The 16,943-nt window shown below is 45.3% G+C and overlaps 1 protein-coding gene across 3 annotated transcripts in view; it reads right to left on the reverse strand.

The window, feature by feature from the left end:
• Positions 1–6,040: 6,040 nt before the first annotated feature.
• Positions 6,041–16,943, reverse strand: part of Delta (neurogenic locus protein delta) — a 45,768-nt gene continuing 34,865 nt past the window's right edge. For all 3 annotated transcript variants that reach the window (XM_076537634.1, XM_076537635.1, XM_076537636.1), the window contains 2 exons: positions 13,283–13,343; positions 6,041–10,853 (listed from right to left, as the gene is read on the reverse strand). In XM_076537634.1, coding sequence (XP_076393749.1) covers positions 8,834–10,853; positions 13,283–13,343 — 2,081 coding nt within the window. In that variant the 3' untranslated portion in view covers positions 6,041–8,833. The remainder of the gene's footprint in view (positions 10,854–13,282; positions 13,344–16,943) is intronic.

Raw genomic sequence — 16,943 nt, forward strand, 5'->3', positions numbered from 1 at the left:
GGAACATCTAATCTACAACGAATCAAAAGATACATAACTTCATTGTGATAATTGTGCTTAACGCGTTGACTGGCTCGTAGCTACATCGACTGAACACGACTCGGTAAGACACACTGGAACTCTAATTATTACAGATATGGCTAGTTAAGTCACAAATTTAAGCTTTAAATTTACTTTACATTAAACTTGTTTCTCCTTTTCCCATTATAAATTAGCGCGGCATCTACGCGGTTCAGATTGTGATACCGGCGTGAAACGTATCCTCCGATGCTTTAATCGGGTGATTGGAAGATAACAGGGATTTCTTACATGTTGCTGTTATGCAAGAAACAGTACCGTAACTGGGATCGTCCGTTAGAATTTTATGTCAATGAACTTGTGTAGAGAGGTTTTTGGAAATTTGGGGGGACACTTTAGGTTCTAGGTTCGCAGATTCTAGGTTCACTTGGTTCTAGGTTTCTTAGGACTGTTTGATGTCAGTGAACTTGGTAGCAAGGGTTTTTGGTAACTTGGAGAGTGATGACATTTTGAGTCCACTTTAGGTAGTCAACCAATTTTGGGGTTAAATCCATCAGGACTTGTGAAGTCAAGGGATCCAAAATTTGGAGGGTAATGACATTTTGAGTCTATGCCAACCTTGGTAACTGAAGAATTTGATGAACAAGTGAAGAGAGGAACGAGGAGTATAATATCGGTGCAACGATATGAATTACTGGAAGAACGATTGTTGTCTGGGACTGGGTCCGTTAGCACCGTTTTATGTCAGTGAACTTGCCTCCAGGAAATTTAGATCTGAAAAGGAGAGTAGGAGACTCTATCTTCCAAGTCCTCGCATTATGAGGTCAACCGATTTTGGGGGTCAAGCTAACGAAAATCTAATGAAGAACAAACCTGATAAAGAACAGATGTGATAAAGAACATACCTGATAAAGAACAGATGAAGAACGAATTTGAAGAAGGAACGAAGAGGTGTTATAACATCGTAGGATATGGATTATTGTGCGGAAAGTCGATTAGCAAAAAGCGAGGCCATCGTCGAAGGGAATCGAGGCGAGAGGTATAAACGCAAAAGGAAAGGTGCACCGTTGCACTTGTACCTCGCGAGCCACCGTTGCTGCGGTTCTCCTGCCGGTGCATTCTAATCAAGCGACTATAATTAAGCTCGCGAAGCTCGTATTGGCGCCACGTGAGTATTCCTGGCGGGACGTGCCGGCGGACTAGTATTTATTACGCGGCGAAGAAGTTCACAGGGACGTGCGTCTCTCTAATTATCTTCTACGCGTAACAATATTACAAATTGCATTAATCAACCGACGTATCTCGTGCGATTCAAACGTTTAACCGGTGTTTTCGCGGCCTTCTAATTCACCTTGGTTTGGGGCAAAAAAATTTTGTCGATAAATGGAGCTCGAGGTGGTTATTAGGGTCGTCGAACGTTTAGAAATGGGAAAACGGGAGGTCTTATATCGACGGTGCATTAGCTCTTATCTGGCAGGTCGAATTTCCGCTTGCAAAAATCGATCCGACGAATTTATTGCTCTGGGGAAATGCTAGCGAAATCGAACTGCGAATGTATCAACGTAGAGTCCTTGTGGCCATCTTGTTCATTCACGGCCATCTTGTTTACTTTATTATTTCATGAAACATCTTTCCTACTTTCCTGCTTTCCAGCTCACAATACAATTCTTGTTTTTTTACAGCCATCTTGTTTTTCACGGCCATCTTGTTTACCTTATTATTTCACGAAACATCTTTCCCACTTCCCTCCTTTCCAGCTCACGATACAATCCTTGCAAACGAAGGATGATACCGCGAGTTTTAATTAAAAACAATTGGAGCAACACGGTGTGGTAACAGTAGCGTGCGCAGAGTTGCGGATGTCCGTCGAAAAGAAGTAATCGTTTCTGAAAAGAACCGACACAAGTACGTATACCGGTTATCGACGATAATGGACCGGATCGATTCGTACGTACATCGCGTATAAAAGCGGCGCATAGTCGAATCGTGGGAATCGATCGGATTACATCCGCCCAATTAATTTTTTTTCCCGTGGAGCCGCCTCTCCGCGCCATCCCCCTTGCTGTCCTCTTTCCTCGCCGAATGCTCTTGTTTGACCCGGTGCACCGAGGTGCAACGTCGCAGTGCACCTGGAAGGAGTACCTGGAACCGACCGGAAGCGGTCGCTGATGTTTTTGGCGCGTAGAGATTTACTCGGGTTCCTGAAACAGCGAAATTACTTAGGTACAGAGAATCATGAGTATCGGGACTGTTTTCGGGAGTTCTCGAAGTAAAACGGTGTGAGTTTGGAGATAACGGGCACGTGCCTTGGAGGGCAATGTTCGAGGGAGGGACGTACTCATGACGCACTAGAGAGGAAGGCTTGACGCACTCTTATTGCATCTCTGACGCATTCATGACGCACTGGAGATGAAACCGTGACGCACTCTTGACGCACTCTTGATACATCTCTGACGCACCCATGACGCACCCGAGATTGTAGTCGTGACGCACCCATAACGTACTAGAGAGGAAGTCACGACGCACCCATGACGCACTGGTGATGAAGACATGACGCACCCGAGATTGTAGTCGTGACGCACCCATGACGCAGATGAGATGAAGTCATGACGCACTTGTGACGCACTGGAGATGAAAACGTGACGCACTCTTATTGCATCTCTGACGCATCCATGACGCACTGGAGATGAAACCGTGACGCACTCTTGACGCACTCTTGATACATCTGACGCATCCATGACGCACTCGAGTTTGAAGTCGTGATGCGTTCATGACACACGCATGACGCACTCGAGATTGCAATCGTGATGCGCCCATGACGCACTCGATATTGTAGTCGTGACGCACTCATGACGCATTAGAGATAAAGCTGCAACGCACTCGTGACGCATTCATGACGCACTCATGAAGCATTAGAGATAAAGCTGCGACGCACTCGTGACACATTCATGACGCACTAGAGATGAAGTCATGACGCATCAGAGATAAAGCTGCAACGCACTCGTGACGCATTCGTGACGCACTCATGAAGCATTAGAGATAAAGCTGCGATGCACTCGTGACGCACTCATGACGCACTAGGGGTGAAGTCATGACGCATTAGAGATAAAGCTGCAACGCACTCGTGACGCATTCATGACGCACTCATAATGTATTAGAGATAAAGCTGCGACGCACTCGTGGCACACTCGTGACGCACTCGTGACGCAATAGAGATAAAGTGACGCATAAGTCTAAGAGCAAGTAATTTAGTTAATCTTCTAAGATTAAATTTGAGGTTGAAATTTTGAAACGCCACTTAAAGCCATCACTACTCGTCTGAGTTTGTTAATATAACGAACCCGCGCAATTAAGAATACATTAAGCTAATCGATGAATAATATAATAGGTCAACCGAAACTAGGGGAAACGTAACGCTTCTTAATTTTCCATTATCCGTCTCTGGTAAACGCCAGGCGTCTTCAATTAACGAGACGCGCGAAAAGAGGAGAAAAAAGTCCTCGGCGAGGATAGAAGCCATGGTCGACTTACGATACGTTCGAGACCGTGCACCGAGGAAGAAGCGGATCAGAAATAGAGCGGAGAGGGAGAAGGAAGAAGATCCTTAACGTCTCACGTGGTAAACTCTGCACGCCGATACCAAACCGGAGGGCAAGTGAAAGTCTCGCGAAAAACGTGTGTGTGTTCGCTAGCGTATACGAAGTTTCTTTGCGCAGGAAAATCGGGGAAAAGGTGGAAAATCTTGTGGGGAACTGTTTCGTAGCAATTTCCATGGTAATTTTTATGAAAACAATTTCTCGTGTCGTCGCGTTTGATCATCGTCGACGTAGGTTGCGGACGTCGAATCGACGCGAATTTCAGAATCGGTGGAGCGCAACGGATTCGCGACGGGCCGTATTCAATCCTATCGCTCTGATCGATTGCGACAGATTTCGTCGGGCCGATCCCCTTTCCGACCATTCAACACTTTCGCCCCGGTGGCTTTCCTAGATTCGAGATACTCTGCGATGCGTTATATGCCGGTGAAAACTTCGCGTGTTCTTGCTTTATCGCCTTACAAATCGGATCGATAGCTTCGCTACGAATTACGTTCGATGTAGATTTCTGAGGAACTTCAGGAAGAAGTTAGACAGTTTTTCATTTGACTTACAAAAGTTAAGACAAGTTAGAATCTCTGGTAATTTTCATGAAGATAAATTAATATATTTTATAATTTGCTCATTTGTTTTTCATTTTCATACCAGTGTAAGATTTAACTAATTTTATGGAAACTTTGTATATGTTAATACATTTTAATTGTGATGTAATTGATGATTTAACTGTGACATTTTAAACAGGACTTAAATTTAAGGAAAGTTTAAGTACATTCAATAGAACTGTTCTTCTTGCTGTCTTCTGTTATAAACTATTTTTTAATTGTTCGACGAAAGACAGTCACCCAAGCAGACCTTATTGTCTTGATTTCCCTGTTTCTTACACAAGAGTGTATTAATTTTGTGTAAGAATTTGTGTTATACACTTATTTTATTTTATTGTGAAGTCGCACATGTTGAATTAATAATCAAATTGAGAGAACAAAAATGTTGAACGAATGAAATCAAATTAACAGAACAAAAATGTTGAATGTAAAAAAATTGCTAGTAGCCGCGCATGCGCAAATATTCCTGCGTTCCCAAGAAGCGTAGAGATGCGGAAAACGAAGGAAGGAAAAAAAGATGGTTGAAAAATGCGAATGCAAAAATGTTAATTAACTAGAGGGGAAAGGTGGAAGTATAGGAAGAATACCGGCAGTCGTAATGGGTTTGCGAAGCTGCAGTAATAACCGGCGCGTATATAACGACACGATGAGTCGTGGGTTGGCCATGTTCGACGACTTTCACGTTCCTGTAAGCTAGAATATCTAATACCTTGGTTCTCCGTTTAAACTACATTGTCGATGCATGAATTCGTAATAAAAATTAATTTCTCTTGAAACAATATTTTACAAAAAACAATAGCTGCAAATATCGATCATAATTAATGGATAAAACCACTCTAGAGCCCGAAAAAAAGACCTAAATTTGACAATTTATTTTGGACGAACGACAAACGGAAAAGAATTTCTTTTCAGAGGGTTTATTTAACACACGTTGAACTACGACAAAATAATTTTTGCAGAAGTTAATTTTTGTAGAATTCCGAAAATAAATTGTATGTAGTTTCGATAAGATTTTCAGATCGAAAATTCCTCTTATCACTTTCCCACAGATAACACCTTTTACCTTCTCGATGTCTATTTATTCTAGCAAGATAGTAGAAGTATTACTTCAACAGAATTGTAATGCAAGTAGCTGTCGAACAAGGTAGCACTGTTATCAGAGCAATCTGTCGTTCCCAGAAGATGCTTCCTTCAGGACCTTTCTCTTTCCATCTTCCCACGTTCGCGTATACTTCGTCGTGTCCTGCAAGCGTAAACGCCATCTTCTCCACGGAAGCCATCTTCTCCTTTAAGGATTCAGCTCGCATTGCGTAACTCTCGTACGTGTTTCAGTTTTTCTTGCGGGCGTTTAAAATTGTACGAAAGGCAGGATATAAAAAACCACAGAGATTCGTTCATTTTGTTTTTAATCAATATCATATTAATCATTCGATGTCGTATTGACAATTTCCTATGTACACGTCGACGATAAGTATAATAAAATAATGAATAATAATGATAATAAAAATAGTAATAATAATCGCAAAATCGTAATTGTACATATTTCCGCTACGAATATACACAGATCGGCGCTCATACACACGCCTCTATATTTATATATTTATAATGCATATTATCTCTTCTTTACAAGTCGTTAGGAATCTTTACACATATATTAATTTCTTGGCAAACGTATCGATACATCTCACTAATAAAGAAACGGAGGACATTCGTTTCCGGCGTCGAAACTGAAGCAATAAATAATTTATAGGAAGAGTCGAAGGAGAAGAGACAAATTTTCATGATCGAAGGGGAAAACTCGCGTCGATCGAAAAAAGATGTAAGTACAAAAAGATGACAACAGCTTTATTACACATTCTATTCCATATAATATAATCGTTTCAATACGTACGTGATTCTCGTTTAATTACGGCCAGCCAACGTTGGCGCCGGTGAATGAACGATCGATTAACCGCTGCTTAATCGATCTAGATCCACGGACAGACGTCTTCTTACATATACGAAAATTTATCGTCCAACTTCCCGGAAAAAAAAAAGAAAAAGTGACCTGACTTAGTGTTGGTAGACTCGTAATCGTTTATTTAATTATCATTATTATTTATTAACAGGAACATCATTCGAATCTTTATTCGTTACATCGTCATCGTACGTTTCTACATTATTATCGTGATCATCACTATCAGCAATATATTATCACCACCGGCGTTAATTGATCATCGGACAAGTAGCGTCGTAGTGTGTGTACGTGTGTAGGTGTGTGTGTGCGCGAGTGTGAGTGTATGTTCATTGTTACATCGTTAATAAACAGCAGTTACCGTTTGTTCGGCAGCATCATCCATATAAATAAATTAATTATCAACCGTGCGATAACAACACATAATCGTCATTTGTTCGCTTTCGTGCACGAAGTTGGCGAGAAAGTTTACAAAAATTTTACATTCGCCCTCGTCATACTGCCCTTCTGAAAATTTCTCGAGTCACTCGAGATCGAAGATGGAAGTCGTTCGAAGTTGCGCTCTCTGTGAACCTCCATAGTTTACGATGGCGGAGGAGCGCCCTGAAAGTGGCAATATAACGAGACTTTGCCCAAAAAATCCAACGCTCTGACTACCGAATTTTCTCTCTAAAATAACTTCACGAAATAAAAACGTCAAAGCGTGAAGAAAGTTTCTCGCAAACTTCGGTCGCGAAAATCTGGAATAACCCGTCCCGTCGTCGAAACGCCGTTGACGACGCCGGTTTTTACATATACATATACATACACATATATACATATATGTATATATATATTTTTCATATATATTCTTCTATCTATATATATATTTATATATTCATTTATTTACCTGTTTATACATATCGCGAGTTTCACTGTATGATGCGCCGTATCGTCGAAGGCTCTCACACGGATACGAAAAGGTTCGGAAAGTCGTACGAAGGAAAGCCCACGGTTTAAGACCAGAAAATCCGTACAAAAAATCATCTTCCAAATTTCGATGCAAATTTCGAGATCGCGGGCTTTCGTTCGAGGAACTTTTTACAGAAAAAAAACACGGTTGAGAATGTTCGCGTTATGGCGGGATTCGAGCGTGAATTTTGATTTCAGTGACATTCCACGAGCGGGTGGCACTGTGCGCGGCACGGGGGCTCTTTGGGACGCGGCTACGGGGATCGAGAGTACGCTGAAAGGGACGAAATTCGAGGAAACGTCGACTTTTCGTCCCTCTAGCTTCCTTCGGGGCTAAAACGTGGATTTTGCGCTCGACGGCCCGGCAAGTCGGGCTTGCCAGAAGCGGGAATCCCTGATTGCCGGGCGGAGTTTGTTCCGGTGTTCGTTGTTCGTCAAATCGGGATCCGAGAGTCGTTCTCCCCGAGAGCTCCCCGTTTTAGGTACGCGCGACGTCGTCCCCGAGGACGAAAGAGCAAAAAAAAAAAAAAGAAATAAAATAAAATAAACCGATATCTCGTTGTACGTCGAAAAAAAAGACGTTATCCGAAAGGCCGAAAAAGAATCTCACGAAGGGGCGACATCGTTTGAATCCTAATTCGTCGTAAACTTTCTCGCTCGTAACTATATACGCACGGTACATACAAACGCTCTCCTCTCTCGGCTCGTTGCTCGTGTACTCTCTCTCACAGTTAGCTCGCGCGAACAGACGGACACACATATACATAATATATATCTATATACACATATGAAACACAAGCACGCACGCAGACAGACAGACAGACACGCGTTACTCTCGATGCATGCACGCCGTGTATCGCTCGCTAAGACGCGCGCGCCTGTGTACACGCGGGCGCGCGCGCGAAAAAGTAAGTATCCTCTCGAACGCGTCTCTCTTAGCCACGGAGAGAGAATAGTTCAGTCACGCGATTCGAAATAGAGAAAAGAAACGAAAAAAAAAATAGTAGAAAGAATTATCGGAACAATGATAATGGGATACGATAGAATAATATTAATAATAATTATAATAATAATAATAATAGCGGATAGTAATAATAGTAAATAACAATAATAATAAATTAGTTCTGTACAAAGTTCTGCTTCGGACATGATATAATAATAATATTAATACCTAAGAACGGGTCGGACGACGATATCCGCCGTCGTCCGCCTCCACAGCATTTTCGTACATATATATATTTTTCCATTTGCGTCGAGCTGTTCGCGAAAGTCTCGTCTGGTTAAAGGTTCGTCTCGTTCGCAGGACACAGAGGCGTTCCTCTTGTCCCGTCGACGTGGATCGTCCGCGCGATCGTCCGGCGGAACGCGCGCGTCAACTTCTTCCTCGGCAGCAGCGTCGTGGCAAAGTCCGGTGGAACGTTCTCACGCGCGACGTCCTGCGCAACGGGAGGGAGAGAAACAAAGGAATCGCGAAGAGAACACACGCACGCACGCGGGCACGCATGCATGCACGCCCGTTCACCCGCTGGCCCATAACGGAGAGCCGAGAGGGTGGTGGTGTGCGGCGGCGAATCGCGCGGCGTCGGTCAGCGACGAACGAAAGAGAAACACGAGTTCGCGCTCGAGTCGCGGGGGTTACACAGCTTTCGCGAGGAAGAAACGTATAACAAGAGAGTCCAGAGTTGGTCGACTGGCTCTTCGGCGAGACGAAACTACACTTCCGTCGCGAGCGTGGCCGCCAGTGACGCGTCGTGCCTGTAATGGTCGTCTATCACGTAAACCCCACAGCCGGTCTCGGTGGCGCCTCCACCGCTACCCGGTGGACCGCTGCCACCCTCCGTGATGGTCGTCGGCCTCTTCAGCAACGCTGCTTCCGCCGCGCAACAACTGTCCGTCGTCGCGTTACTCGCGAACACGGACGACCTCTTGGCACTCTCCATGACGCCGACGCCGACGCCTATACCGAGACCAAGACCCAGGCAGTCCTTCTCCTTCTGGAAGAGGTGCGACGCCCTGTGCGCTGCCGCCTCCGTGTTCAGTTGCTTCGTTGTCCGCGTTCGACCGTCCTGCAGCACCGGTTCTGGTTTGTAACCCGAGCAAGAGCTATCCAGCGTGACGTCCGTTTGAAACGAGGAGTCGAGGTCGTCCTGTCTGGCGGACGCGGCGTTGTTCACGCTCTTGTTCGCCGTCCATGTGTTTTTGATCATGTGTGCATCCCCGGTGCCCAGGGTGCACACGCTGCCGCCGCCTCCGCCGCTGATCATTCCGCTTCCTGCTCCGCCGAGAAGACCCACGGTGCCGATTCCGACGCCACCGCCTCCGGTCGAGCCGACACCGGCGCCTCCGCCGACACCTCCCATCACGCCGCCGCTCCTCTTGCTCATGCTACTGTGCACGGCGTTTCGCTCGTTCTGCAGCCTGGCTTCCTCGTCGGCCTTAGCCTGTTCCCGCTTCTGTCGTCTCTTCATGCACATCACGGCGACGGCGGCGACCAACACGAACGCAGGCACCGCGGTCGAGAGGGTCGCTATCACGACCACGTGCTCGGTGGTCAATCCCGCGTCTCTGGGTTCCGCGGACGCCACGTGCTTCGACAGATTTCCCGACAAATAACTGGCACCCGAGGGCAACACGGCGGGGACCGCCGCCACGGTGTTGGAGGCGGCTGCCGCCGCGGCCGCTGCCGCCGGTAAGATCGCCGTTCCGCTTCCTACCTCCTCCGCGCAAGTGTTGCCGTGCCAACCCTCCGGGCACTCGCAGAGAAATCCGTTCACTCTGTTCAGACAGGTCCCGCCGTTTCTGCACGGTGCACTCCGGCACTCGTCCACGTCCACGCTACAGTCCTTTCCGGTGAAGCCGGGTCGGCACGCGCATCGATAATCGTTCGTCCCGGAGATACACCGGCCACCGTTCGCGCACGGTTTCGCCAGACAGTAATCCACCTTGTCCTGGCAGAGCCTCCCGACGTAACCGGGCACGCACTGACAACGAAACTGATTGACTAGATCCACGCAGGTGCCGCCGTTCAGACAGGGATCTCCTTGGCAGTCGTCGATGTTGGTCTCGCAGCGTTCCCCGGTGAATCCCGCGGGACAGGAGCACCGGAACCCGTTCACGATGTCCGTGCAGGTGGCGCCGTTCGCGCACGGATTCGGGGAACACTCGTAGAGGTGGGACTCGCAGTCGTTGCCCGTGTAACCGGGCGGACAACGGCACACGTAGCCGCGCAGAGAATCGTCCTCGCAGGTGGCTCCGTGATGGCAGGGCGAATCTCGACAGGATCTCGAGGTGATCTCGCAGTGGCGACCGCGCCAACCGGGCGGACAGGTGCACCGATAAGCGGCGCGATGATGTTGTCTGGAGGATGACGCGTCCACGGACGTTTTAGGGACACTGGTCGACAGGCTAGAATTGCCGTAGGAAGATTCCATGTTGCAGGAACCACCGTTCAGACACGGTTTCGAGTGACAGTCCAAAAGCGGCGTCTGGCAGTCAATGCCGGTGAAGCCTGGCGCGCACGAGCAGGTGTACAAACCCTGGCCGGTGTTAAAGCAGGTGCCGCCGTTCACGCAGGGCTTGTGATTCGTGCAGTAGTTCAGGTCCTGGTTGCAGAATAACCCGCCCCAGCCTTCGTCGCACAGGCACTCCCAGGGTTTTTGGCAGCTACCGTGAAGGCAGCCTGGATATCTCACGCACTGGTCGCAGTACGCTCCCTTCCAACCGTTGTGGCATCTGGAACATCGAGAAAAGACGGCGCTCGTTAGCGATCCTCTTCGACGGGTGAAAGTCGGGTGGTTTTTTCGACCGGGAGAAACTATCGAGGAAGATGTCTCCTCCATAAATCACGGACGGATCTCTTCATCGAATCCCTATTATCGAGGGTCGAATTCCTTTCATACTCGCGATTTATTGCGCCGTCCGCGATTAGAATCCCCCGACCGTTCGAAGACGAATGTCAAAGACCTCGTTAAACGCGTATGAAAAATGACGGACGATAGACGAGAAGCAATAAAGACGAGGAGGAATCCCCGTTTCCAGGTAACCGAGCTTCGTACCGGGTGTCGCGATTTCGCGAGGGTCAAAATTGATACGGACTAAAATTCCGAGAAGGCGAAAACGCGACTGCGGGAAGGGAGGAAAAGAAGCGGCGAGCAGAAAAAGAAAGGCACATCAGAGGATACGCAAAGGTGGATAAAAGGCAGCGCACAGAGACGAAGGTAGAAAGGAGCTGGATCCCGGGAGGGAGGGAAACGAGGAGGATATGGTGGTCGGCCATTACGTCCAACGGGGGTTACACTCGTTCAAGGAAGGACAAAGAGGGTCCAAGATAGAAGGAGAATCCAAGGAAGACAGAGGGAAGCGAAGAAAAAGGTGTGTATATACATATGTACGATATTATACAGCCACGCACATACACGAGGAGAGAGCCGGAGAGACCGGTCGAAAGGAGAAGGAGGGAAAGAGAGCCGACGAGAGAAGGGAGGAAGAACCTTAGCCAAGAGAGACAGTAGAGGAGGTAGAATTCGAAGGAGAGTGGGGAGACGAGTCGTCGAGTAGTGTTCCCACGGTTCGAGCCTCGGCACAGCCGTTCAGTATGCGGGTCAAGGAAAGGTTACGATCCTCTGTGTGTGCGCGCGCCTTGCTCTGCCCACTAATACCCATCCGCCTCTCTCCGTCTCTATATATACGTTCGCTATATATCCGTGGAGGGAAAGAGAGGCCGTAGCCGTCGACGTCGCATGACTATACCATTAAATCCCATGTACACACCGGAGAGCGTAATCGAGAGAGCCCGTCGAGGGATAGAGACGACCCGGAGAGCCGCGGTTAGAGCGAGAGACGACGACATGGAACGAGACGAGCCGAACTGTGCCGCGTGGATATTCCTAGTCGTTTGTATACGCGCCTATCGGATACTCCGATTCGTCTTCGCGAAACTGCCGAATACCGGTACTCGATGGCGTCCGGGCACCGGGCAGGTCCCGGGCAGTCTTCTCCTCGAAAGAGTACCGGTATTTGCCTGTACTCGCGAACCTGAATCGGAAGTGTCGAGGAGAGAGATGCACGATGCATCGGTATTCAGATACCGAACGGACTCCGAAATTTCAATGGACACCGCGATTCTTTCACGTATCGGGGCCAACATCCGAGGCTCTCACGGCAATTTAGCGATCATATCGACTATTTCCACGCAGGTACGCGGCCAGAAAGCGGATTACCCTTTACGTGTCCCTTTCTTTCCACGGAGTATCCGTGAACCTATTTCGCTCGAGACACGATCCTAGCGGGAAATCGGTGCAGCGAGTTCGATATAATTTATCCGGGCTTGTTTGTTTGCGACGGTATGCTCATAAATTCCAGGTCGTCTGGGACATTTAAAACCACCGTCTTCTGGACGTCTGCCCGCGACTATTTTTGAAAATTATCGCTTCTTTTTCCAGCAGATGGCGGCCGAGCGCGAGGGGAATCGCTTGGACCGATGGCTGCGGCTAACGGGACAATTAACCCTGGTCGTGCAGTAATTAGATGATCGAGTTAACTCCAAACCTCCGGGTTAAGTCGCTCGGATTCGTGTCCCATGAAGACGAATCTCGGAATTACTCCGCAATTACCCCGTTCTCCTAATTCCATTACCGCGATTTTTCCCCCCGATTTAAGCCGTATTTATAGACGTCGGGATTCTCGAATACTGGAATTCCCGGATCGATCTTTGGCCCTACGGTCTCCTTCTTTTTCCTAGTTCGATTTAGAAGGTTCAACGACTCGTCGCGAAAAAGGTGCACGGGTAGAGAGCGTTTGCCACCGAAAGCTTGGAATTCCTTTCCGTACTTTTACTCGCCGCGGGAAATCTGGCTAATATGCTAATCGCTTTCGTGCAACCCGGAAGGCTTTTAACGAATAAATAAAAGTGAACGGTTTCCGAGATAATTTGCGAATAGTTCGAGCGCCGAACGATCGATCCTTATCGAATTTTCATGAAACGACAAAGAAAGCGATTAACGGCGAAGTTTCGCGACTCATCTATGGAGGCATCGTTGTTAATGCCGCGCGAGTATGATACACCGTCCAGGTATCGAGTCAGGAATGTAATATCAGCGAGGAAGAAGTTAGTTAAAAGAGAGAGACAGAATAAGAATATAAAGGTGTATGCGTATACTCACATGCATTCGTCGGGTCGATTGCAGTGTCCGTGCTGCTCGTCGCATCCGGGCAGGCAGCGGGCTGAAACGAGTAAGAAAAAAATCCGAAAGGTTAAGGCAACTCTCCGCAAGAGGTCGATCGCGTCCCTCACGACTGCACGACCGGGTAGGATACACACACACGGGCAAACGTGATGCATCCGATACATTCCTCTCTTATAGGCTACTCGATAATTCACTGGTCTCGTTGTTAAATTACACTTGCAATTCCATAAAAACACAATTTTAAATTGGAACTTCAAATTGAAACTCGTTAAAAATTTCAATAAAATCATATGTAAAACTTGAGCACATCATGTGTGTGCATATGTTGTAATTTCAAATTGAAACTTCAAGTTGGGACTCATTAAAAATTTCAATAAAATCATATATAAAACTTGAGCACATCATGTGTGTGCACATGTTGTAATTTCAAATTGAAACTTCAAGTTGGGACTCATTAAAAATTTCAATAAAATCATATGTAAAACTTGAGCACATCATGTGTGTGCATATGTTGTAATTTTAAATTGGAACTTCAAGTTGAGGCTCATTAAAAATTTCAATAAAATCATATGTAAAACTTGAGCACATCATGTGTGCACTACATGTTGTAATTTCAAGTTGAAGCTTCAAGTTGTAACTCATTAAAAATTCCAGTAAAATCATATGTGAACTTTGAGCATCATGTGTGCACTACATGTTATAATTTCAAATTGAAACTTCAAGTTGTAACTCATTAAAAATTCCTGTATAATCATATGTGAACTTTGAGCATCATGTGTGCACAACATGTTACAATTTCAAATTGAAACTTCAAGTTGTAATTCATTAAAAATTCCAGTAAAATCATATGTGAACTTTGAGCATCATGTGTGGACAACATGTTACAATTTCAAATTGAAACTTCAAGTTGTAACTCATTAAAAATTCCAGTAAAATCATATGTGAACTTTGAGCATCATGTGTGTACTACATGTTGTAATTTCAAATTGAAACTTCAACTTGAAGCTCATCAAAAATTTCAATAAAATCATATGTGAACCTTGAGTGCATCATATGTACACAACATGTTAATATTTCAAATTGAAACTCCAACTTGAAACTCATCAAAAATTCCACTAAAATCATATGTGAACCTTGAGTGCATCATATGTACACGTTACAATTTCAAATTGAAACTCCAACTTGAAACTCATCAAAAATTCCACTAAAATCCTATTCAAACCTTCAGCACATCATATGTACACATGTTACAATTTCAAATAGAAACTCCAACATGAAGCTCCATAAAAATTCCACTAAAATCCTATTTGAACCTCGAGCATCATTCAAGTGCATCGTCAGACTCGTCAACAGTAAGAGTAGAGTGCGTAATATAAAGAAGACTATAACCCAACGATGCAGAAGAGTTAGCCGATTTATAGACACGAAGATGAGATGGTTTCACACCTCGAACACGGTCGCCTAATTAAAATTTATGTCATATGTACCACGAATCGTTCCTGTTTTCCCGGAATCCTGGATGGGAAAGGAGTCTGACCGCACGATTCCTTGCATAGCTGCACGTAGACTAGTCAACGATACGTGCGCTCGCGCGCCACTACGCTGTCGCGTCCCACAAGGTTGATAAAATTGTGTCACGTGTGAAGATCCCTATCTTATCGCCTCGAATGCACCTCTAACGCCCTACTAATTGGCCAATTCGGCTCTGCGATATACTTTACGCTCCTTTGCACGTATTTTCTACGGTTTCGAAATTAAACGTGGTGGGAGACTAGTCTGGTAGTAGAGAGAAAGCTGATGATCAAAGACTTAGGCATCCAAAAAGTGATCTCAAAGTACTTAGACGTCAAAGTACTGTAGAATAATATTTAATAATTAGAAAGATTAATGAAGTTCATTAACAAAGTATGATTAGTTATAATTAATTAAATGCAACACAAATGGAACTTCACGAATTACAAATTTCTCGCGTCTTTATCTCACGAAGCAATGCGCTCTTTGCTTTACTCCGAAAATATTCGATCTCACCAAAAAGACAGTCTTCTGGCAATCTTCATTACATGCAAACTTCAATCATACCATACGCAAGCTTCATTCGTATTATGCACTCATGTCGATCATACAATTACATAGTACATGCATACACTCATACCACAGTACCTAGTCCTCAAATTACTTAATCTTCAAATTATATAGTCCTCAAAGTACCTAGTTCTTTAAGTGCCTAGTCCTCAAATTACTTAATCTTCAAATTATATAGTCCTCAAAGTACCTAGTCCTCAAAGTACATAGTCCTCAAAGTACATAGTCCTCAAAGTACATAGTCCTCAAATTACTTAATCCTCAAATTATCTAGTCCTCAAGGTACCTAGTCTTCGAAGCACATAGTCCTCCAAGTACCTAGTCCTCAAATTACTTAATCCTCAAATTATATAGTCCTCAAAGTACATAGGCCTCCAAGTACCTAGTCCTCAAATTACTTAATCCTCAAATTATCTAGTCCTCAAAGTACCTAATCCAGAAAGCACCTAATTCTCTAAGCACCTAATCCTCCCTAATTCTCAAAGCACCTAAACCTCAAAGCACCTAATTCTCAAAGCACGTAATCCTCAAAATTCCTAATTCTCAAAGCACGTAATCCTCAAAATACCTAAACCTCAAAGCACCTAATGCTCCAAGTCCCTAATTCTGAAAGCACCTAATCCTCAAAGCACCTAATACTCCAAGCACCTAATCCTCAAAGCACTAAATCCTCAAAGCACCTAATTCTCAAAGCATGGAATTCTCAACACACCTAATTCTCAAAGCACCTAATTCTCAAAGCACCAAATCCTCAAGGCACCTAATTTTCGAAGCACCAAATCCTCAAAGCACCTAATTTTCAAAGCACCAAATCCTCAAAGCATGGAATTCTCAACGCACCTAATACTCAAAGCACCTAATTCTCAAAGCACCAAATTCTCAAAGCATGGAATTCTCAACGCACCTAATTCTCAAAGCACCAAATCCTCAAAGCACCAAATCCTCAAAGCATTAAATTCTCAAAGCATGGAATTCTCAACGCACCTAATTCTCAAAGCACCAAATTCTCAAAGCATGGAATTCTCAACGCACCTAATACTCAAAGCACCTAATTCTCAAAGCACCAAATTCTCAAAGCATGGAATTCTCAACGCACCTAATTCTCAAAGCACCAAATCCTCAAAGCACCAAATCCTCAAAGCACTAAATTCTCAAAGCATGGAATTCTCAACGCACCTAATTCTCAAAGCACCAAATCCTCAAAACAACAAATCCTCAAAGCACCAAATCCTCAGAGCACCTAATTCTCAAAACATCTAATTCTCAAAGCATCTAATTCTCAAAGCACCTTACCCTCAAAGCACCAAACCCACAAAGCACCTAACCCTCAAAGTACCTAACGAAAACTTTGAATAAAACCACCGTGTAAAGCAACGAAATCAGCAACTTAAACAAGTAGACTTGGAACGAAGAAGGACGAAAGGGCCAGTCTCGAAGAAAGGAACGCGGTCGACCCTGAAACCGTGCGTGCCTTCCTGAATCGGGGGGTCGAAGGTGAAAAATCTGCTTTCGTATTAATTCCAAGGAATTTAGCGAGTAGTAATTTTCGGGACGA

This window comes from Megachile rotundata, chromosome 11 (genome assembly GCF_050947335.1).
Source record: "Megachile rotundata isolate GNS110a chromosome 11, iyMegRotu1, whole genome shotgun sequence".
NCBI lineage: Eukaryota > Metazoa > Arthropoda > Insecta > Hymenoptera > Megachilidae > Megachile > Megachile rotundata.